At 52.0% G+C, this 21,750-nt stretch overlaps 1 protein-coding gene across 2 annotated transcripts in view; it reads right to left on the bottom strand.

The window, feature by feature from the left end:
- Nucleotides 1-2,000: 2,000 nt before the first annotated feature.
- The window catches only part of ANXA6 (annexin A6), a 45,093-nt gene continuing 25,343 nt past the window's right edge, over nt 2,001-21,750 (bottom strand). The window contains exons 14-26 of one of the 2 annotated variants that reach the window (XM_002920755.4): nt 21,160-21,238; nt 19,429-19,510; nt 18,141-18,235; nt 17,404-17,517; nt 16,445-16,535; nt 15,649-15,728; nt 15,029-15,082; nt 9,859-9,876; nt 8,961-9,054; nt 7,691-7,786; nt 6,000-6,058; nt 4,518-4,640; nt 2,001-2,797 (exon numbers count right to left, since the gene is read on the bottom strand). In XM_002920755.4, the coding sequence (XP_002920801.1) occupies nt 2,738-2,797; nt 4,518-4,640; nt 6,000-6,058; nt 7,691-7,786; nt 8,961-9,054; nt 9,859-9,876; nt 15,029-15,082; nt 15,649-15,728; nt 16,445-16,535; nt 17,404-17,517; nt 18,141-18,235; nt 19,429-19,510; nt 21,160-21,238 (1,045 nt within the window). In that variant the 3' untranslated portion in view covers nt 2,001-2,737. The remainder of the gene's footprint in view (nt 2,798-4,517; nt 4,641-5,999; nt 6,059-7,690; nt 7,787-8,960; nt 9,055-9,858; nt 9,877-15,028; nt 15,083-15,648; nt 15,729-16,444; nt 16,536-17,403; nt 17,518-18,140; nt 18,236-19,428; nt 19,511-21,159; nt 21,239-21,750) is intronic. The other variant, XM_011226901.3, reaches the window with a different exon arrangement.

The raw sequence follows: 21,750 nt of genomic DNA, 5'->3' as shown, positions 1-21,750 counted from the left end.
GGGGCCAGTTCCTTCCTCCGTGGAAGTGACAGTTGTCTGTAAGTGGGAGAGGGAGGTGAGATTTTGTGAGGGCCCCTTCCACACTGAGAACATCACCACCATCCTCCTTTTCTCCCGCTTTGAGACAGCAGTGGTTTGGGCTTCTGCTTTCTCTTTCCTTTTAGTTTTAATTTAGTCCCCACCACTTGTCTCCGTTGAACTTTGGCCACAGAAACGATCTCCGGTGTCACTCAACACCGTGTTTTGGAGAAGGCTGGGTGGGAGGGACACTCATGTGTCAGCGCTTAGGGATCAGGACACAACAGTCTAACGTGTTATGCCTTTAGCATCAGACACAAGGCAGGGCACCGAGGTGGCATTCAGTAAGGACAAGCTGCCCTCGTGAATGACCGAAGGAGGTGCCGGGGGTTCGGAATAGCGGCCACTCCCCTCTCTGCCACAGCTCCAAGAGAAAAATGTGGTCTCTTCTGCACGCACCTGGGTCGTAAATGGGATTCTTACAACCCCTCCCAGATGCCCCCCCCCTTCACACGTTGTTTTCAAGTGCGTGGCAAGCCGCATACCTTCCCTCTCAAGAACCACCTCCGAAGGCCCCCCCTGCGTTGTAAGAGAAAATCCTGACAGCCTCTGTAATTGGATGCAAACTTCCATTTCTAATCTCACCTTTTCCCTCCCCACAACCCCCGAGGGTCTCCCTCCTACTAGAGACCAATCCCAGACTGCAGCCCACCTGAACTGAGAAGTGAAAATTGCACGGTGAGAAATTAGAACAGTCTTGGACATTGCAAGCGCTCCGTTCGAGCTCTCCTCGTTGCCGTTTTATGGGAATTCTAGAAATTCCTGGTCTCTCTGCTTGTGTGTCCCCCTTGGCCTCAGGGGGCCTCCCACTTCTATTCCCTTACATTCCATCACTCTTTCCTTTCGGCTCCAGAGCTGTTTTTCCCTTGGCACGTACCTTTAAGGCACTTTCTCGTGTGTGTCTTTGGATGCCTCAGTGATCTGCTGCTCCGGACAAGAGAGCTCAGAAAACATCTCGGGATCCACTCATCAGCCCCTACAACGGGGCCTGCCTCCAGGCTGCTGGTGCTGACAGCCGACTCCCTGAGCGCTTGCAGGTGTCCCCTCCTGTCCTCCCCGAAGGCTAGCAGCTGGGTAGAACTGGAGGCTCAGAAACGCCCGGCTCACGGTCAGTTAGCGGCAAAGATCTGACTCCACAGCTCTTAACCACTTTGTTAATTTATATCTTTTGGTAACAGTTGCATCAAGTCAGGTAAATCCCCCCAAAAGCTCCCAGTGGACCCTCTTGGTGTTTGGGCTCATAGCCTGGTAGAGGGAAGGAAGTGGAGGACAGAACAAGGTAACCGTCCTGCTTTCAGCCTCATTATGGCAGGGATGAAGACGAGGCCCTTTACAACTGTGGAGTCCAACCCCTCACTGTACAAATGCCCAGTGTGGTCAGTGGCTGGTCCAAACCCCGGGTTCCCTGCACAGCCACTAACGTAGACACGCTCTGAGTTGCCAAAATAGGTCAGGCCAGTCAGGACAGGGAGCAGAGCCCTCCAGCCAGCCAAACCCTCACGCCATGGGCGCGGGCCAGCTTCACACCCATGTCTCAGAGCAGAAACGCCACACAAGGCAGGGAGACACAGAAGCTGCAGTTGGGCCTGCTGCTTATCAGTGATCTTCACAAAGCAGAAACTTTCCAGAGGCCTCCCCACATCACGATCACATCTGGTGCCCTTGAAGGGCTCAAAAGAGGAAGTTTGGGTTTGGTTGTACTGGATGAAGAATGCACAGAGAAACTTCCAGGCAGCAGAGGGAGGAGAGGGGAGCCGAGACCTGGAGGGGGCTGGGCCAGCTTGCCCAGGCTGGATGTTAGCTCACACTCTCACTCGGGATTCCCAGGCAAGAGCATGAAGCGAGGACTTCACTCCTGGGTAGGTGAATGCCTCAGGCTGCAGGTCTAAGTCAAAAACACAGATCCCCACTGGAAATGTGTGTGTGTGTCTGTAGGTCTGTTTTTATTTAGAGAGGGAAGTGGAAAGGGAATATTTGTGGGCACATCTTACAATGTCAACGTTAGAAGAGAAAGTCAACATCCTTTTGTCCAACTCTCTCATTCTGTAGATAAGAAAGTAGAGATTCAAGGAGGGAAAGAGATTGGCCAGAAGCTAGAAAGCACATGCATGGCGGATGCAAATTTGAACCCAGGTATCCAGGTTCCTGGTTCTGTCTCTTGCACAAAAACCCGGATGGGGGCGGGTGGTGAAACTGTGGGAGGCCCGGCAATTGGTGGGAAGACATTGACTGCCCCTCCCCTCCCCTTGAACACTCAGCTGGCACTGGCCACCATGCCCCACAATTCAAAGCACACACTCCACTCATTCACAGACAGAGGCTCAGTATGTTTTCAGATTTGACAAAGCCCAAACCAGGGCAGTGGCTACAGCAAGGGACGGAAGCCGGGAAGGGCTGAGAAGGAAGATGGGGAGTGGAGATGGACGGGATTAGTGGCCGCGGGTCTTCAGCTGCTCACACAGGAGCAGGAGTGACCATGCTGGGCCTTCAGTGGCCCGTGGGAGTGGGAGCCTTCCCTAAACCCCAGTTGAAGACAAGAGCCCACCCCTGAGCCCCTCCCCCCACCCCTGTCCCGTCCTTAGTCTCTGGAGCGGGAGCAATCAGGCTTGGTCATGATGGCTGGTGCTGCTGACCATTTCTTGGCAAAAAGCCAGTCGCCCTAGTCCTCGCCTCCACAGATAGCCAGCAAGGCCTTCAGGAAGTCTCCAGAGGTGTCACCCTGGCAGGAGCAGAGGGAGAGCAGTGAGTGAAAACAATCCTGATGACCTCAATGCCCCTTCCTCCCAGCTGCTGTCAGCCCAATGTATCCCAACACATCAATGTGACTGCGTCCCTTCTGTGGCTCCCCACTACCCGCAGGCAAATGTCCAAGCTCTCAGCTTGGCTTCGCAGCCTTTTGTGGTCTGGCTTCGTGTCCCCCCTCCCTCCTGGGAGCATCTTCGCTCATCTTCCTACTTTAATACCTACCACGCCTCTGACCAGCATGCCCTCCGCACCACCCCCAAATCCCGCCTGCCCTCCGATGCCCCCTTCTCTGCTCCCTGCCTTCAAGTCTTGCCTTCCTCCTCCCACAGCCATTCACACATGTGTGAACGAGACCCCTCATTCGAACAAACACTACGGAGCACTTACTGGGCACCGGGCCCTTGCAGGAATTCACGGAAACATCATTGTGTTTATGACACATCATGATGTCCGGCCTACAGCAGAGCAACGGGAGGCCAGACTCTCCTTCCTTTTATAGTGGCTCCTGTCATTTTTATGATATATGCTGTTTTTCTTCTCTTTTATAATTTTTGATTTCAAAAATCATTATTATAAACAAGGTAAGTCAAAGGAAAGATTATACAATAAAAATCTCCCATCCCTGACTCCTTTTTCCCCGAATCAAGAGAGAGGCACGGTGACTGTTTTCGTGTCTGGGTTTCCAGCAACAGTCTGTGCATGCGCTAGCAAGTATCTTTTCTACACACACAGACACACAGCATTCCCCCTCTTCTGGGCCATACTTTTTTGACTTAGAGAAGATCCTAAATCAGCAGAGAGAGCCTCCTCGTGCTTTTTCACGGATGTACTGTGTCCTATGCTATGGATGTACCACACTTTCTTTAACCAGCTCTGTAGGGAAGGCTTCTAGGCTTTTGCTCCCATAAACAATGCTGGCATAAATATTCACATCTTCAAGCACATGTGTAGTTATGTCTGCAGGATCGATTCCCATATGCGCAATCACCAAGTTCAAAGTGCATGCATTTAAAATTTTGAAAACTGCCAAGCTACCCTTCAGAGATGTGCTACCAGCATAGAGCAAGTCTGCGTGAAGCCGCTGTGAGATTTCCCACGGGCTGTCGACCAAGCACAGTATCAAACTTTAAGATCTTGGCCAACCTCAAAGACTTTTGAAAATGGGCTCTGTAAGTGAAAGAAGTCAGACCCAAAAGATCACATATCACATGATTCGGTTTCTATGAAATACCCAGAAAAGGCAAATCTATAGAGATAGAAAGTCAGCTGATGGGTGCCTACAGCAGTGCTGGAAATAAGTAAGCAGGTACAAGGGATCTTAGTGGGGTGATGGAAATGTTTTAAAAACTGCATTGTGGCCATGCTGCATGACTCCTGAAATTTACTAAAAAATATTCAATGCACCTTAAAACAGGTGCACTTCATGGGATATACATTATGCCTCAATAAAGTTGTCTTTAAAAAGCCCCCCAAAGGGCAATTTCATTTAGAAGTCCTTCATTATAAACCTTTGAGCCATGTGGAATTTATTTTTGCATACACAATGAAGTAGGTCTTTCATTTATCAACATGCTGGCTGTTGTCAGAGAGAACTCATGGAGAAAAAGACTGTGAGGATAAAGGACTTGGAATCCCATGGTCACGAAAGTGGCGCTCCCGCTCCTCCCCACGGATCTCTAGCCCCGCCCCCTTACCTCAATGGCTTGGTGCAGAGACTTGTCGTATTTCTCAATGAACTCCCGACGGATGTTGAGCAGGTCGATCTCGCTCCGGGAGACCATGATCCTGGTGAGGGTCTTCTCATCCGTCCCAGCACCCTGGTGGGGCCGGGGGAGAGGGAGACACAGGGCAGGAGGGGAAATAGGGTCAGGTCAGGCAAGAACTTATGGGTGTCCATCTGCTTCTCTTCCTTTTCCCTCCCAAACCAGGGTGGGATAGTCTGCCTCTGTCTTCCACAAATAGTCCTGACCCAGATTCCCCTGTGCCTAGAACTGGACGGACAGGCAAAACAATCTATAAGAGTTGAATGGTGTGCCCCCAAAATTCATGTCCTCCTGGAACCTTACAACGTGACCTAATTTGGAAATAGAGTCTTTGCCTATGTTATGAGTTGAGGGCACACTGGATTAGGGTGGGCCCCAAGCCAACAACTGGTGTCCTTATAAGAAGAGGACACACGGGTAACCACACAGAGAAGGCCATGTGAAAATAAAGGCAGAGCCTGAGGGACGCATCCACAAGCCAGGGAACACCAGGACTCCCGGCAACCACCAGGAGCAGCTAGGGGAGATGCGTGGGAGAGTTTTCCCCTCAGAGTCTCCAGAAGGAACCTAACACCTTCATTTTTGACGTCTGGCCTCTTGAACCATGAGAAAATAAAACTTCCATCATCACTCCATCTGTGGTACTTTGTTAAAGAAGCCCTGGGAAACTAATAGGAGGCCCAAGGAGCAGGCACAGGATATGGGATGCGTGGGCAGCCAGGGTGCCCTTCTGCCCCGAGGAAGCTCAGGAACACCAGCTTAGGAGTCAAAGCTGGCAATGGTGAGTGCTCAATAGAGGGCCGTCATGTTTGGGGACCGCAGGCAGAGACGGGTCTCTGGCTCGCTCACCCCACACAGCCTGCCCAGGCTCTGTCAGCAGCTGAGACTCTACTAGCGGGGCCGAAAAGGTGGCCAGAGCGGCCTGGGGTTCCAGGAAGCCAGGGCTAGTCCCAGCGTCCAGCCTTGGTTACCTTTGTGAGCAATTGTCACAGGAGACACGGTGTCACCTGCTCGACGGTGGGCTCCAAGAGGGCAGAGACTGAGTCCTACTCAGCCCCGTGTCCCCAGAGCAAGTCTCTCAACCTTGGCCTTTGGGGCCATATCATTCTTTGTTGAGGGATCTGTCCCCTGTGCCTTGTAGGACATTTAACAGCACCCCTGCTCTCGTCCCACCAGATGTCAGCAGTAACACCCCCCAAGCAGTGGCGACCAAAACGCATCTGAACATTGCCAAATGTTCCCCAGGGGACAAAATCACTGTCCGAGAGCCAGATACAGGGCAGATGCTAATAACCATCAAGGGGGTGGAAACAGTGGCCACCAGTCCTGATGGGGGGGGGACTGCACACATCTGTGTTTGTGGGTGAGCAGAAGGGCCTGAAGGGAAAGCAACAAACAAGCACGTTTGTTTACCTTCATGGATTTGTACAGTTTGTCGGCAAAGAAGAGAGGCTTGTTCTTGACACTTTGAACTGGTAGGAAGAGAGAGATGAGGAAACTTGATCAGAGGCAGTGTGCCCACGCTTTTGGGCTGGGCTGTCTTCTCCCACCCCCTCTCCCTCCAGCCTGGGCCTGCAGGTGATGGCCAACCCCAGGGTCATACTCAGGGCCCGACACCTTCACTCCCCCTTCCCGATGCCACCTCGTCTGGCTCGTCCCTCGACTTGGCTCTCACTGGGTTGCAACTCACTTCCTGCTGAAGGGCTTGCAGCTAACCAAGGTCAGTCGAGAACTCGAAGGGAAGAAACCCCTCATTAACCCAAGGCCCAGGGCCTCAAACTTCTAATGGCCTCCAGAATGACTGGAGAACATGTTTAAAACTTGGATTTTAGCCACCACCCTATAGACTCAGGTCCAAGAAATATTTTACACAGCAGTTTGCAAAGTGTGGTTCCTGGCTGGCTCTAGCAGCAGTATCTAGGACCTTGGTAGAAATGCAAATTCTCATGGCTCACCCCAGATGTGCTCAGACTGCAACTCTGAAGGGAGGTGACCAACCTGTCCCACTCTGCCGCAGACATTCCTGGTTTTAATACAAACCAGAACGGTCTGTCTCCCTACTGTGGTACAGCCTCATGCTGGAGAGCGACTGATTTAGAGAAAGATTACGCCAAGAATGACTGTCTGTTGGGGCGCCTGAGTGGCTCAGTCGTTAAGCGTCTGCCTTTGGCCCAGGGCGTGATCCCAGGGTCCTGGGATCAAGCCCCGCATCGGGCTCCCTGCTCTGCTGGGAGCCTGCTTCTTCCTCTCCTCCACTCCCCCTGCTTGTGTTCCCTCTCACTGTGTCTCTCTCTGTCAAATAAATAAATAAAATTAAAAAAAAAAAAAGAACGACTGTCTGTTGGTATGATTTGAGGCACTGCGCCCATCCCTGGTGCTGTGCTGCCCCAGAGTCTGTGCACTCCAGCTGCATCGGCAGCCCCTGCTCCCCATGCACGCCCACCCCAGATGAAGTCTGCCTGCCATACCAGTCCCAGCCCCTTCTCAAGGCCTCGGGGGCTCTAGCCCTGCTGCTGCTGGACTTCAAGGCTCCAGGGCCCACACAGGGGTGTCTCAGGCAGCTTAAGGAAAAGGAATCAGATACCAACACCAGAAAGCCAGCATGACTCTGGGTATAAAAGTATCTCTGTGAGGAGGGCAGGGGGCAAGAGGCCGGAGCTGCGTGCCCCAAGAACATAGTCACTCGGGATATGTGTCATGTACCACTCAGGAATCCATGGGAAAGGCCACATCGTACGTCAACCTTCCCAACTCCTCATGTAGAGAGTGTGTGTGTGTGTGTGTGTGTGTGCGTGCGCTCATCCTAGTCCAGCGAACACTGGGCCCCTCCCCTCGCTGCCATTGCCCTCACCACGACCCGTGACCTCCCCCAGGAGAGCTGTTCCGTCATCCTGCCCTGTGGCCTGGAACAAGCCTTTATGCTAACCCCGCCCCCCCCCAAGAACGCGCTGGCAGGACCCCCGCAGTGCTGGGGTTTATTCTCCAGAACTAGAAGCTCAGGAAGCTGCCAAGGCCATGCTTGTCCAGGGAATCTGGCCACGTTCCCAGTGCCCCCAGCCCTTTCCCGGGACATCCATCCCCTTCCCTTGGTCCCCATCAGTTACCGATGGCCACAAACGCGTCCCTGACATCCCCGGACATCTCCTTCTTGATGGTGTGCTCCACGTCATAGTTGGTCATCTTGACAAACTCCTGGAAGACTGGTCCCAAGAGAAGCCCCACAGGTGGGGGTGGTGAGCTTTAATTCAGAGGGGGAGGGGAGATCACCCTTTCCCTGTCCACCCAGCTCCCCTCCCAGGCTGTGCCCCAGAAAAGGGGAAAGGGATAGCAGGTTTGGCCGCAGCTCAGGCCTAAGGGCAGGATCGTGGTGGGAGGGAAATTCTGACCTCAAGGCTGCCTTGGGCTCAGAGCCAAATCTGTGTCAAGTCACACGCTGCCCCAGAGCCTTAGACGAGTTCTAGGAACCCGGGCTCAGATAGCGAAATGAGCTTGGGTCCTAGTAAAGGCTCTGCCCTGAGCTCGAGCTCGGGAGAACCCCTTGGGAGAACCCCTCCTTCCTTCTGGACCTCCCCTTCCTTCTGTGTCAAGTTGGGATAGAGATTAATGTAAGTAATCATAAGGAGGACACCGGGGAAGTTACCATGTGCCAGGCATTATGCTAAGTCCTTTCCATGCATTGTATTTTTTGTATCTTTACAACAATCATGTGAGGTAGAACTCAAATCCCAATTGACGGATAAGGGAATTAAGGCACAGATATTCACTAACTTGCCCAAGGTCACACAGCTGATAAGTGGGAGATTCAAATCAAAGCAATCTGGCTCCCAAGTCCATTCTTCCAGCCACTATGCTAAAGCACCTTCAGTATTTTACTAGAAAGTGCCAAATTCATGTCAAAATATAAATGTCCTAGTGACCAGGGCACTTCACCAGCACCTAATATCAGGTGTGCCCCGTGCATGTGGCCACCTGGGGCTCCAAGACGTGTAGGTGGTCCTGGTGCCATCAGCATGCCTCACTGCCTTGTTCCTGGCAGACATCCCCAAAGGGTCCTGACACTGAACTCTGAGCCCTCAATGCAGCACTGGAGGGAGCCCTCAATCTGCTGGAGTGGCTTTGGAGGTGACGGCCACCTGCCATCCCATATCCCAGGCATCCCACCTGCTTCTCTAAGGAGGTGAAGGGAGTTGGCCCAAAGCTGAGTGTTAGCAGTAGAGCCAGGAACAGATTCCCCACCAGCCATAATATTCCGTGGCTGGGGTAAGGAATGGGTGGCTGGACACCGAGCCCTTCTTGTCATAGAGAGCTGAGTGGCTCCCATCAGATTTGGGGACCTTTCTGCTACGTCGGGAAGGGCAGGGATTGAGACCTCACCTCTCCGGAGGTGTGGATAGCTACGAGTGCACAGGATCGTCATGAAACGGGTCTCCAGGGAAGTTTTGTCTCCACTGGGTGTGTCTGCTATTTCCTGCGGATCCCAGGTGGGGGGGGGGCAAGGATTTGGGAGGGAAGACACCAGAAAGCCTTGGTTATTATTCACTTTCATGTCTTTGCCTGAGCCAAGGGAGGTCAGAAGCTGGGCCAACCCACCTAAGAAGGCTGACACTGGCCCCTTCCTCAGCCTCCGCATCCCCTCCTCCAGTTCCCAGGAACCCTCTGGACGGACACAGGAGGGCTTAGCGTGGGGCACTTCTAATCTGGCCTCAGGACCTCGAGACTGGCGCCCAAGGGAAGGCAAACAGGCACTAGGCATGGGGACTCGGAGTTCTTCTGTTCTCAAGCCCTTCTGAAAGGCCCCCGGGGGAAGCAGGTCTGCCCGTGTGCAAGGAAAATGGCCTAGCCAAGTGTTTCCCCAAGTGTGGCAAACGGGCAAACACACTGTAACACGCCGCATATATATGTTTCCACAAGGATCTTCCAGCCAGCTACTAGCTCTGTTTATATTGACATTAAATTTCCCTTTAAAAGAATTCATTTCAGATTAAAAAGGGTCCATTTAAAGAAAAATACTCACAGCTGGTGGGATGTAGCACAAATCAAGTGGGAGGTAAGTGGTTGGAATTTGGGAAACACTTGCCTGGCCCATTTTTTTACCGTGGGGCTCCTAAGAGGCCGTGAAAGGGAGAGAGAGAACCTACGGGCCAAGCCCCCCCCCCCCCCCCCCCCCCCCCCCGACGACTGCCTGCCTGGCCACTCAGCCCGCCCAGAGGCACAGCCGCTCAGCCCTCACTCGAGAAGCCACGAAAATCACTGTGAAGAACAGGACACTCACCAAGATCTCAGCAGCCACCTGAGAGCAGGGAGGAGAGAGAGGAGGGAGAGAGGGAAGGCTTGAGTCAGAGGAGCCTGAGGAGGCCAGGAGAGGTGGCTCTGGGGCCCTGGGGGCTGGGGCAGGGGCCTGGCTGGGGGGGGCAGGGAGGAGGGAAAACACCTTTCTATGATCTTTGGGCTAGAGCCCCAGATGAGGACAGGCCTGGGAATTAATTTTAAAGTGTTCGTCTGAGGGGCAAGGGAGGACACAGAACAGGGCACTCTGCCTGTCACTCCCAGCCACCTAGGGTGACTCCAGCCCTCAGCCTGCTTGCCTCCACAGAGCCGCCCAGAAGTGAGAACAAGAGAAGTGCTGAACCCCCCACACCCTTTCCCTTTATCGCAAGGGGTCTGAGACCCGTCGTTTTACCTCCTCATGTTAACAGGCAGGAGAGAAAGGGAAGCTGAGGCTGGGAGGGGGGACTTGTGGGGGGCACATAGCCAAAATCAGGTGGGAAAATGCCAGCTGTCCAGGCATTTTACAAGGGTGACTTGACCACTGCATTATGTTGAGTCGTGAGGACGCTGTTTTGTTAAGTAGCAGTGTCCTGCAGTGCCTGGGAACGAAATCCAGCCAGCCCCGTGTGCCCCAGACTGGATTTTGCCCTTGCCTGTCTCCCTGAAACTCTGCCGACCACTTGATTCTATTCTAACAGCCTTATGCTTTAGAAAGCTCTTTTCGTTATATACCTGGGCAAAGTCTCTCAAAATTTTAAATGCATGTGACGTTCGATCAAGCAATTACATTGCTAGGAATGTGCCTTTACTGATACATTGGCCAAAGCCTTTCAAGATACGATGCAAGGGGGTTCACTGCAGCATTCTTTGTAATAGAGAAAAACTGGAAACTACTAATAGATGATTTGTTAAACAGACTACGGTTATCCAACAATGGAAATCTACGCAGCTGTCAGAAAGAATGAGACTACAGTGCTGATAAGGAGAGCTTTCCCTTAAATTAAGCAAAAACATGAAGTATAGCATATTGTTTATAACAGCGCTCCTTTTACCTAGATAAGAAAAGATAAATGCACACTCTTACATATTTGCTGGGAAGCCATGCTAGAGGCCTGGTCAAGATGCCACGGAAGTGGTCACCTTTGAGGAGAAGAACTGGGAAAGTTTTGCATTTGATTTTTCCTGAAATTTTATGTTTATATTTTCTCAACATGCAAATATGTTCTTTTGATGTTTTATTTTAATGTCAAATAGGAGTTAACAGGGTTACTGGGATCATGGGATACTTCGGGTTTTCATTCACCCCTTTCTGTCCTAAAAACCCAGTTGAAACTTGAGGACATTATGGTAAGCGAAATAAGCCAGTTTTAAATGGGTAGGACTGCAATTACACACGGGGCCTAGAGTAGTCAGATTTAGAGAGACAGAAGGCCGGACTGGTTGGTGGCTGCCAGGGGCTGGGGGAGGGGCAGTTACTGTTTAATGAGTACACAGTTTCAGTTTTACAAGATAAAAAGAGTTCTGGAGATGGATGGTGGTGATGGTTGCACAATGATGTGGATGTCCTTGACGTCACTAAACTGTACCCTTAAAAATGGTTGAGATGGCAAATTTTACTATGTGTCATGCTTTATTATGTGTTAGGTGCATTTTACCACAATTTTTAAAAAGCAATGCTAAAAAATACCTGTTCTTTCCTTTTTTTTTTTTTTTTAAGAGAGGGAGAGATTTTAAAAATCAAACAAAAGGGGCACTTGGGTGGCTGCATCGGTTAAGTGTCTCTGACTCTTGATTTCGGCTCAGGTCACAATCTCAGGGTCGTGAGATTGAGCCCTGCAAGGGCTCTGCACTGGGTGTGGAGCCAGCTTAAGATTCAATCTCTCCCTGTGCCCGCCCCCTTTTTTCTCTCTCTGTCTGAAAAAAAATCAAACAAAAAAGAATCTAATATGCCATTCTTCATGTATTTGGGTCAGAGAACCCTAGACATATTTGTTTTGTCAGAGCATCTTTAAGACAGTAATATTTGTAACATGATAAATGCAGTAGGCTACTAAAACAATTTTCCAAATACTCAACACAAAGGCTTTTGCTTATTAGCCTAGCTACTTCGCTCAAAAATTACTCCGGGAAGTTCCTCCAAAAGCTAACCACAGAGTTATCCTATGACCCGGCAGTTGCACTCCTATCTACCCAAAAGACATGAGAAAATACGTACACACAAAACATGTACACGCATGTTTACAGCAAGCAGCATTATTCTTGAGAAGTAATCCAAAAGTCAAGTAGCTGATGAATGGATAACAAAAGGTGATATAACCGTGCAACGAAATATTATTTGACACCGGAAAGGAAGGAAGGACCGATATAGGCTAAATATGAATGTTGGAAATACTAAGTGAAAGAAACCAGTCACAAAGGGCCACGTACTACAGGCCACCATTTATATGAAATAGGTGAACCTACAGAGACAGAAAGTAGATTAGTGGTTACCCAGGGCTGGAGAGCAGGGAGGAAATGAGGAACATGTACAGGGTTTCCTTGGGGGTGATGAGATGTTCTGAAATTGATTGTGGTGATGGCCTCACGCGCCTGTCACGGTGCTACAAGGCACTAGAGTGTGTGTTTTCCATGGGCTGATAACAGGTGTCTGGATTCTATTTCAACAAAACTATTAAAAAATAACAGCCTGGGGATCAAATCATCCCAAACTGGCCACAGGTCTCCACTTCCCTCTGGATTAGATTGCCTATGTTATTTGTTGCTCAAACTGGAACACGGAGGGTGGAAGGGAAGCGGTCAGCGATCCCTGTGGGATGGTAGCTGAACACCGTACACTCGTACACACTGTGGTTGCAGACCTGGACCTCCCAGAGCTCGGGGGTGTGCTGGACGGCCAGGGTAGTGGGAAGGAGGAGGCGTGACACAGACAGCGCCAAGTCCTCCCGTGCATTATCCTCCCGGGAGGAACCCGGCTCTGCAGGTCAAACGCCTCCCGTTTCTGTGTACATTCTCCTCTGGCGTTCCCATTTCACCTCTAGAAACCCATCTAAGGAAAACACTCCTGCGTACGATGGAAGAGTTGGTGACCAGGAAGAGGGCTGCTGAAATAAAGCTTGGTAGCAGCTTCTTAAGTGGAATAGGACATGGGCATTAAGTGACGTTGGTTTTTAGAAATAGTATGAACAGTATTCATGGAATATTATTTTCTAATTATTCTAAATTGTTCTAAATCAGGGATGCACTCTTATATATACACATAAAAAGACAACTAGAGTGATACATTCCAAAATATTAACAATGGCTGTCACTGGTAGGTTATGGACTGAATGATTGATTGATTTAGGCTTATCTCTACTTTCTAGAGTTTCTACAAAAGAATATGTCTTACTTTCAAAACTGAATATTCTGGCTCTAAGAAAATGAGTCCATACTAAGACTAATCAGGGTCCAGCATCTGTGAATCTGGACAGGCAGCTGAGTTGGGCAGGGCTCCCTTGTTTCCGCCGCCCAGGTTCTCTCTCACCCGTTCGCGCCTCCAGGTGTTTGCCCATGCAGCCCACCACTGCCCCCTGCTGGCAATGACCAGAAGCACAGCCTCATAGGTAGGCCCAGGGTGGAAGCATTCCCTAGGGGATGTATTTCAGGGTACAGGATGGATGGATTTGGGGTGAGCTCTAGGGAAGAAGCCAGGTTCAAAGACCCTCAAGGGTGCAATGAGACTACTACAAATATTCGTAGTAGTCCTTAATACATATACGTTGAGTAAGTGAATGAAACGTGGCCTCAACAGGTCACTGACCCTCGAGGGTGGCTTCCCAGGCTAGCCCTCATGAACACACCCACAGGCAGCTGGAAAACCGCAGTTCAATGCAGCCCTGCAGCTTCGGACAGCTGCATTCCAAACCGGGGACTGCACACTGGAAAGCAACAGCCACCTGGTCTGGATGCTGCAGGGAAACTGCTGTACTGGGTCCTGGAGGATATCAAATAGTATTAACACAGGCTTTGGAGTCAGGAGGGCCTGGGTTCAAATCACACCACAGCCACTTAGAAACTATACCCTTGGATTGGAGTTTCATTTTCCTCCAGTAAAAAAGGGGGCATAATAAAGTATAAAACAGTCTTAGCATCATGCTTAGTACTTAGTACACATTTTATAGTTTTGTAACTGTTGGGTTTCTAGCTCAGGATTCTTCCAGCTCAGATGCTGCTGTAACACTCCACTTTCCTACCAGTGGAGCAGGGCACAGAGCTGGTGCCTCCACTCCCAACCCAACGGGGCTCTTTTCAACCCAGCAACTGTAAAGGGAGGGGGCCAGATCCGCAGTCGGCGGTGTCTGTGCCCAACGCCTGGACCTGGGCCAGGCCACAGGGTGCGGGGAGCAAGGCACAGGGGAGTGGGGACAGTGCACGTGGCCTGAGGAGGGACTGCCCAACCACAAGGACCCTTAGGGGATTTGGGGTTGTTGAGCCTCCATGAGAAACCATCTCCAGGCCTCAAGCTTCCCAGCCTAAGGAGCATATCAGAAACAGAGCAGCCAAGGGACCCAAGAGAACCCCTGACTCCCTTATTCATTTAAAAACAAGTGTTTACTGAGTTCTGACCATGTGACCACTTGGGATATACATCAGTGAGCAAAACAAAGACGCCAGCCCTTGATGAACTCACTTTCTAGGCTCTCTCAGAACACTTCCTTCAATCTAGGTCCCATTTTATAGATAATAAACTGAGACCTTTAGCACCCAGGCCCCCTTTCCGGCAAGCTCCCAGACCTGCTCCCTCTGGCTCAATTCTACCTAGGCCACTGATTTGCTGTGTGACTTTCAGAAGTTATTCCCCCTCTCTGGGCCTCCATTTTCCCACTGTAACATAGGAGTTTGACCTGGCTGATCTGTAAGTCCCTTCCAGCTCTGAAGGTCTGGGGGCTCTCAGCCTACTCTTCACACAGGAAATGCCAGTAAGACCAGCACCACACTCATGAGAATCTTCCTGAAAGTTGTGAAAATACTCAAAGTTTCGCTTCTAAGGACAGAGAGGTGCAAGGGGTCCACGAATCTAAAGAGTCACCAATTAGATCGGCCATGTCCCTGCCAGGAGCCTTCCCCACTCCTGGACAGCCAGGGCCTAGCATGGACAGACACCAGCTGGAGCCACGTGAGGGGGCGGTTCTCACCTGAGCATCTTCCCGGGCCTGGTCCCGGTCTTCTCCTCCCTCCTCGCGGTTCCCCTGCAGCAAGACCAGCGAGAAAGGTCAGTCCCCAAACATCTACCCTCTTTGTCCCTCAGCAGCCACAGGACCTTGGCTCAGCCACTCTGCTGAGGGAGAGTGAACCCTCTTCCTGAGCTATAACATGGGGACAATGATCCTGCCCTCACAGGGGAGGCAGTGGCGAATATTACATTTGAAGGCACTCAGCCCAAGGTGACTCAGACACAGGGAGCTTCAATACCGTGCTCAGGGCCTAGCGTCTGGGCTGCAGGAATACAAACGATGGTGAAGGAAATTTGCGGGTAACGTGCGGGTCACCCACATGGCCTTGTCCTGTCAGCTGGGGGCCCAAAAAGCCCAGGCTGAGGGCCATCAAGGAGGGCTGCCCAGAGAAGGTGGCACCAAGCCAGCTTCGAAAAGTAAACACTGGGAGAAGGCCTTACATGAGCCAGTCACAGCCTCAGCAGTGCGACTGAGAAGGCGAGTGGGGAGGACACCCTTTTCTCATCAGGAGTGGGCTCCTAGCTCCCTGCCCTCCTCTCAGGCCCCCAGGGAGCCAGATGGGCCTGGGGCCATGAACTCACCATGGCCAGAGAAATAAGGATCCTCTTGAAGTGGCCGGACGTGTCTGAGCTCAGAGCATCCTCTAGGGACTTGTGATAGTCTGAAACAGAGAAAGGGGGTGTGGGTAGCTGCTGGCTAAGGATGTGGGGGAGGGTGCTTCTAGAAGCTTAAGACTTGAGCCAGAGCATGCTGGCAGGGCTGGTGGGGATGCAGGAGCTTGTAGCTGGTTCTTGTCAGCACCCAGGGATGCCACAGCGGGTCTTGGCACACTGACGCCCCAGTCCATCACCTCCCTATCCGTCCCAGCTGAGGGCTCCTGGGATCCTGCCTCTCCTGCTTCATGGCCACCCTGTGTTCCATCTTCTACCCTCCCTCCCGTAGGATAGGTGCCAGACCCACAAGCTCTGCCCACAGCTCTGGCCATGTCCCTCCCCCGCTCAAAATTTCTCCCATTTTAGAGCTGCTTACAAGGGGAAAAGTTTAAATGTTTTTGACTGGTACTTAAGATTCTTCAAAATAACATTCTGACCAAACACAGGCCTTCTGACTGAGGGCCCAGAGTGACTGCAGAGGCCGCCCATCCAGGAGGCCGCCCTCTTGCTCGCCAGCAGCCTGGACACACTTTCCTCTCACTCTTCCCCCCCAGGCGGGACTCTCTGCCTGGGGTACCCTTTCCGCAGACACAGGGCTGGGCATACCAAGGGGCTTATCAAAGCCTCGTGCCCGGGAGAGGGGAGATGGGCAGAGCTGTGGGGTGAGGTGGTGCTTCTCCCATCACCTCCCAGCGGTACTGGGCCCGGGGCATCCCAAACCCACCTTCCTTATAGGCCTCACAGATGGCCCGGATTTCTGCGTTGGTCCGAGTAGCGAGGATTTCGATGAGAGCCTTTTCATCTGTGCCAGCTCCCTAGAATGTCAAGACCAAGAAGACTTGAACCACAGTCCTTACCCCCATGCAGAGACCTGAGGGACCCTGGCCAAGAAGGCCCCGTTCAAGGAACCACCCAGAAGGTGAACGCTCAGACCACCAAGCCTGCCTGGACTTTCTCCTTACCCCAGACCAGAGACAGCACAATCAGGGCGGAACATGCCAGTTTGTCAAGATTCCCAGAACCTCCCATGAGAATTGCTTTGGACCAAAAATTAAAAAGAAAAGAATATAGGGTCTATAGGCATGTGTATATTAAAAGGCATACAAACATATGTATCTGAATAGAAATATTTATGTGTAAGTATATAAAAAGAACAGAGGGCATGCATCACAGTATAACAGTGATTGTGGTCTCTGGGTGGGTGAAGGATCACAGGTGAGTTCTTGTTTCTTCTTTTTTGCTCTGTGTAGATTTTCTCACATAGTATTTTGTCAGAAGAAAAAAAGGTTTTGTGCTTTAAGGGAAGAACATGCTGTATTTGTTGATATTTGCGTTTGAGGAGTGATCTAGGGACAGACATGTCAGATCCTCTGGACTGAGACAGCTCTGGGAAACAGCTACTCAAAGGTCCTCACTTTGGGGTGTGGGGGGCGGTGAAGGAGATGGAGTCCGTATAACATTATTTGAGCCCCTGGATCCAGCCATGTCTAAAACCAGATGCAGTCTTATACCTTTCAGTTATAGGAACCAACATCCCCTTTGGTGCTCATGCTGGTTTGAATTGGTCATGGGAAGGGCTCTGCCAAGGAGCTACAGCCAACCCACACCTGGGCCTGTGGGGAGCATCTATGTTCCCCCAACACCTGCAGACTGGACCCCATCCCTTTGGTGCCCCCACCATACCTCCATGGCCTTCTTCAACTGTTTGGCATCGTAATGGGCCGGTGGCATCATAAGCCCTAGAATCAGCCTCGCCAGGTCTCCGGAGATCTCAGACTTCAGGTCAGCCATCAAGTCCTACAAAGAACAGGGCTGAGGTCACGCCAACATCAGCACGTGCTCCCGTGTGACCCAGGATAGGGAGGAGACGCGGAATGAGGAAACAGGGCTCCATGTGAATGCAGGGCATAGTGGGAGCCCGTGTCTGTCTTTGCTGATGTTTACTATTTAGAAGACGTCAAAGGAGGCAGGAAAAAAAAAAACCCAAGCGGCGGGAAGACCCGTTCTCCTTGGAGGCAAGGAGACAGGACAGGAAAGGGGGCAGGGCCGAAGGACATCATTCCCACCCTGGGGTAAACTGGCCAGCTCAACACAAAGCCATAATAATCACTGACACTCAGCCTTGGGGCCTTGAAGCCTCTGGAACATCGAGATCCAGAAAACGCTGCATGAAAACGACTCATGCCCCTCATCTCAGCCCCACGCTGAGCCATTCCCACATGTGTTGATCCCAAGAAACTGGGGGACGGAGAGAATGCATTGCAGGCAGCCCAAAACCAATGAGGGAGATCCTCCAGGCACATGTGACCGCAGAGGGGCCCCAGGGCCATGAAGACTCAGGCGCCCAGCTGCGTGGAGCTGGCTGTGACAGGCCAAGCCCTGGGGAGGAAGGTGAGGGCGGGGCCCGGCTGAGGCCTCACCCTGCCGAAGTGGGACTTGAAGGTCTGGCGGATCTGCTGCCGCTGGGCATTGCTGCGGTGCGTGATGATGTCGATGATGGTGTCCTCGTCAGTTCCTGAATCACCAAAGCCGCATGGCTCAGAGGAAGGCCCGGGGCCCAGCTTCCCCGCGTTCCCTGCCCCCCACCCCGCCATGGGCTGCACTAATCTTTGCCAGGGCAGAAGCCCGGCTAGAGCTCCAAGGGCCTGCAGGAGCCCTGCCTCCGGCCCACGCCGCTGACTTGGCCCTGGTTCCTCCATGCACTGCCTTCCGTCAGGTCACTGCTGAGAAGACGACCCCCTGAGGAGCAGAGAGCCCTGCCTGTGGTGAGAGCCAGGGCCTCTGATCCAGCCCCGGTTCTGGTCGTGGCGGAGCAAGTCCTGCCCCTTCCTGAGGCTCCATTTCCACACCTACACCACAAAGAGGCCAAGCAGCTACTACGGGATCCTTCCCACCTGGCAATCTAAATCCCAATCTAAAGGACCCCGTGTCCTTTCTCTTCAACTCCCCAGGAGCTAGAACCCAAGTCCTTCTGACTGGTGCAGGTCGACTCTGGAAGACATCAGGATACCACCTCTGGCCTCTCAGATTAATGCCTTCAACCTCAGACCCGGCACAGGACTCTACCTTTCAAAAGGACTTGTCATCTCATGGTCCTAGATATGCTCAGTGGATGTTATCATTCCCAAGTGACAATGTAGATGAGGCCCAGAAGAGGGAGGATTTAAGCCAAGGCCTCATTAGATGGGGGGGGGGGGCAGGGAGGAGTGATGGAGGCCAAACCTGGGCTCTTTGTCCCCGCTGGTCTTTCTGAGAACAGGGCACCCACCCAGACTAGTTCTACCCACTAATTCTAAATGGAGGCCCTGAAGGGGGAACCAGCAGGGGGCACGCTCCCATCCCAGAATTGGGTCCTTTCTTTTCCAGTTGGGGAAACCGACACGCGGAGGCACTGAAGGACCTGCCCAAAGTCACACAGTGAGTCTAAGGCAAACCCAGGGGGAGAACCCAGGCCTTAAGACCTAGTACTTTCTTCTACACCAGGAGACTGCTCCTGAGAGGCTGGGGACACCCTGGTCTCTAGGAAGGGCTTGTGCCCAGTTCCTCATAACCCCCTCACTCCTCCCTCCCTAGACTCAGGGAGCCAGGACCCTCCTCGTTCTGTGGACCCTAGTTGGAGGCCTCAGCTCTCACTCCTGCTTGGTTCACTGCCCAACCTGCCACACCTGCTGCCCCAGAAGCCAACCCGCCCCTTTCCTGTCCCCTTACCGAGTCCCTTCATGGCCTTCCGCAGTGCCTTGGCATCAGCGTCAGGGTTGAAGTTGTCGACAGGACGCACGGTTCCCTTCAGCTGGGAGGAGCAGAAAGAGACTCAGCAGGTGTCTGGAGGCCCCCCCGGGGGCCCGGCCAAGAGAGGAGCATGCAAGGGAGGGGAAGATTTCCCCACGAGCTCCAAACCAAGCAGCTTCGGGGGAAAGAGGCAGGGGTGAAGGCACAGCAGACAGACCCCTGCCCTAGAGCTGAGAAGGGGAGAGGGAGAAGAGACAGACCCAGGTCTGGGAGCAGGGCAAGTGCTGGTCAAGCCAGCCTCCTGCCCCAGGAGTCAGCTCTGTCCTAGCTGCACTGGGGCCTCCCCAGTCCCTCAGAATCCTGCCCTGTCCCCAAGGCCCTCCTGCCTCTTCAGGAGCCCCTCCCCCTGAAAAGGCAACCAAAATATCTGAAATACCAGAACAGAATCTCCCAAATTTCAGTCACTCCTAAGTGGGGTTCTCCGTGTTTCCCTATTTGCATACACCCTGTGCTATTTCTTAATGTTTTACTTAATTCAACTTCTTTTCTGTTTTACTGAAATGCATTCATTTTTAAGCATATTTAAATACTCCTAAAGGGCAAGGAGTGTTGTTTATTTTGTTCTTGGATAGATCCCAAGTGCCTACAATGGAAGTAAGCACTCAAAAAATATTTGCTAAATGAATGAATGAATGAATGAAAATAATTTTGTATCACTCTCATAAAGAGACAATTGGTATTATGTGCCATCCACAGATGACAAGCCATGAAAATACACGTAATAAAGAGAAAAAACCGTGTTGCCAAATATCACCCAATTTAACAAGATGCAGTTGCTTGTCAAAAGCTCTGAACTTGAAGCTAGCTCTCTCAGCTGTTTGTGAAAGAGGAAAGCCAGCGAGTGTGGCAGCAAACCGGATTCGCTGACAGAATGAGGAAGGTGGATGCAATCGGAAAGGAGTCACCCTCTCACTATGTGAGGTTCTGCGTTATTGAAGGCCATGGAGGCTCCCTTCACCCAAACGGATTCATTTCTTACATAATTTAAGCTCATCTGCAATGCGAGTTCTTGCCTTGTAATTTGGGAAATGCTGTTCTAGAACATCAGAGCTCAAGAGCCCTTGGAAGGCACTGAGCTTGCTGTGTCTAACACCTCATTCGAAAGATGGAGACAGAGGTCCAGAGAGGTAGGGACCTGCCAAAAATGGCTCCGTGAGTAACAGATAGAACGCAAGGTTCCAAATATTTTCACGTGGACCAAGTGCTACTAGTTCCTGGAATGGTTTGGCCCAAGTACTTCTGTGGACCTGGGGTTTCAGAATGGTCAGAACAGCCTTGAGTCATCCAGTGCACCGAGGAGGGCCCCTCTGTTCCACGTTTTCCTGCCTCCAAAGGCCAACTGACCCAGGATGACACAGGCCCCTCCCCAGAACCAGACATGTCTCCATTCAGCGAGCCCTGTTAGTAGTTAGTGGGCCAGAGCGCTTCCCCGCGTGGTAGAGGTTAATGCCGGAATCAGAGGCCCACACCAGAGTGCCCACCCCCCAACTCATCACTCCTGGAAGACAAGGAAGCTTCAGATGTGAGAACCAACGTCTCAGGTTGGCCGCCAGGGGACAGCTGGGTGCCAACCAGAGCAGCAGGAAGGTGCGAGCAGAAGACTGGAAGCTTGTGGTCAAGAGGTCAAGCAGGAGGTGGGGAGGGTCTGACCTCTACTCGGGCCACTGCACTAAGCTCCCACATCTGATAGGCCACCTGCGCTGCCTCCGGGAAGAACTGGCCAGCAGCACTGGAATGGAGGGGGTTAGGGAGAGGATAGGAGGGAATGTCATCGTGGGCAACACTCCACACACACAACACAAAGCCACGTATGCACACGCACACGGACACACAGCCACATAAGCACACGTACCCTCGGACGCACACAGCCACGTATGCACACGCACACGGACACACAGCCACATAAGCACACGTGCACTTGGACACACACAGCCACGTATGCACACGCACACGGACACACAGCCACATAAGCATACGCACGCTTGGACACACACAGCCACGTATGCACATGCACACAGACACACAGCCACATAAGCATACGCACCCTCGGACGCACACAGCCACGTATGCACATGCACACAGACACACAGCCACATAAGCATACGCACCCTCGGACACACACAGCCACGTATACACATGCACACAGACACACACACAGCCACGTATGGACATGGACACACACAAACACACAGCCACACACTTTAAGTAAATCCATTTGGCTTTACCTTCTCTCAAGCCTCA

This window comes from Ailuropoda melanoleuca, chromosome 3 (genome assembly GCF_002007445.2).
Source record: "Ailuropoda melanoleuca isolate Jingjing chromosome 3, ASM200744v2, whole genome shotgun sequence".
Taxonomy (NCBI): Eukaryota; Metazoa; Chordata; class Mammalia; order Carnivora; family Ursidae; genus Ailuropoda; species Ailuropoda melanoleuca.
The sequence above is the reverse complement of the archived record's forward strand: the minus strand, read 5'-3'. Positions and strand labels throughout refer to the sequence as shown.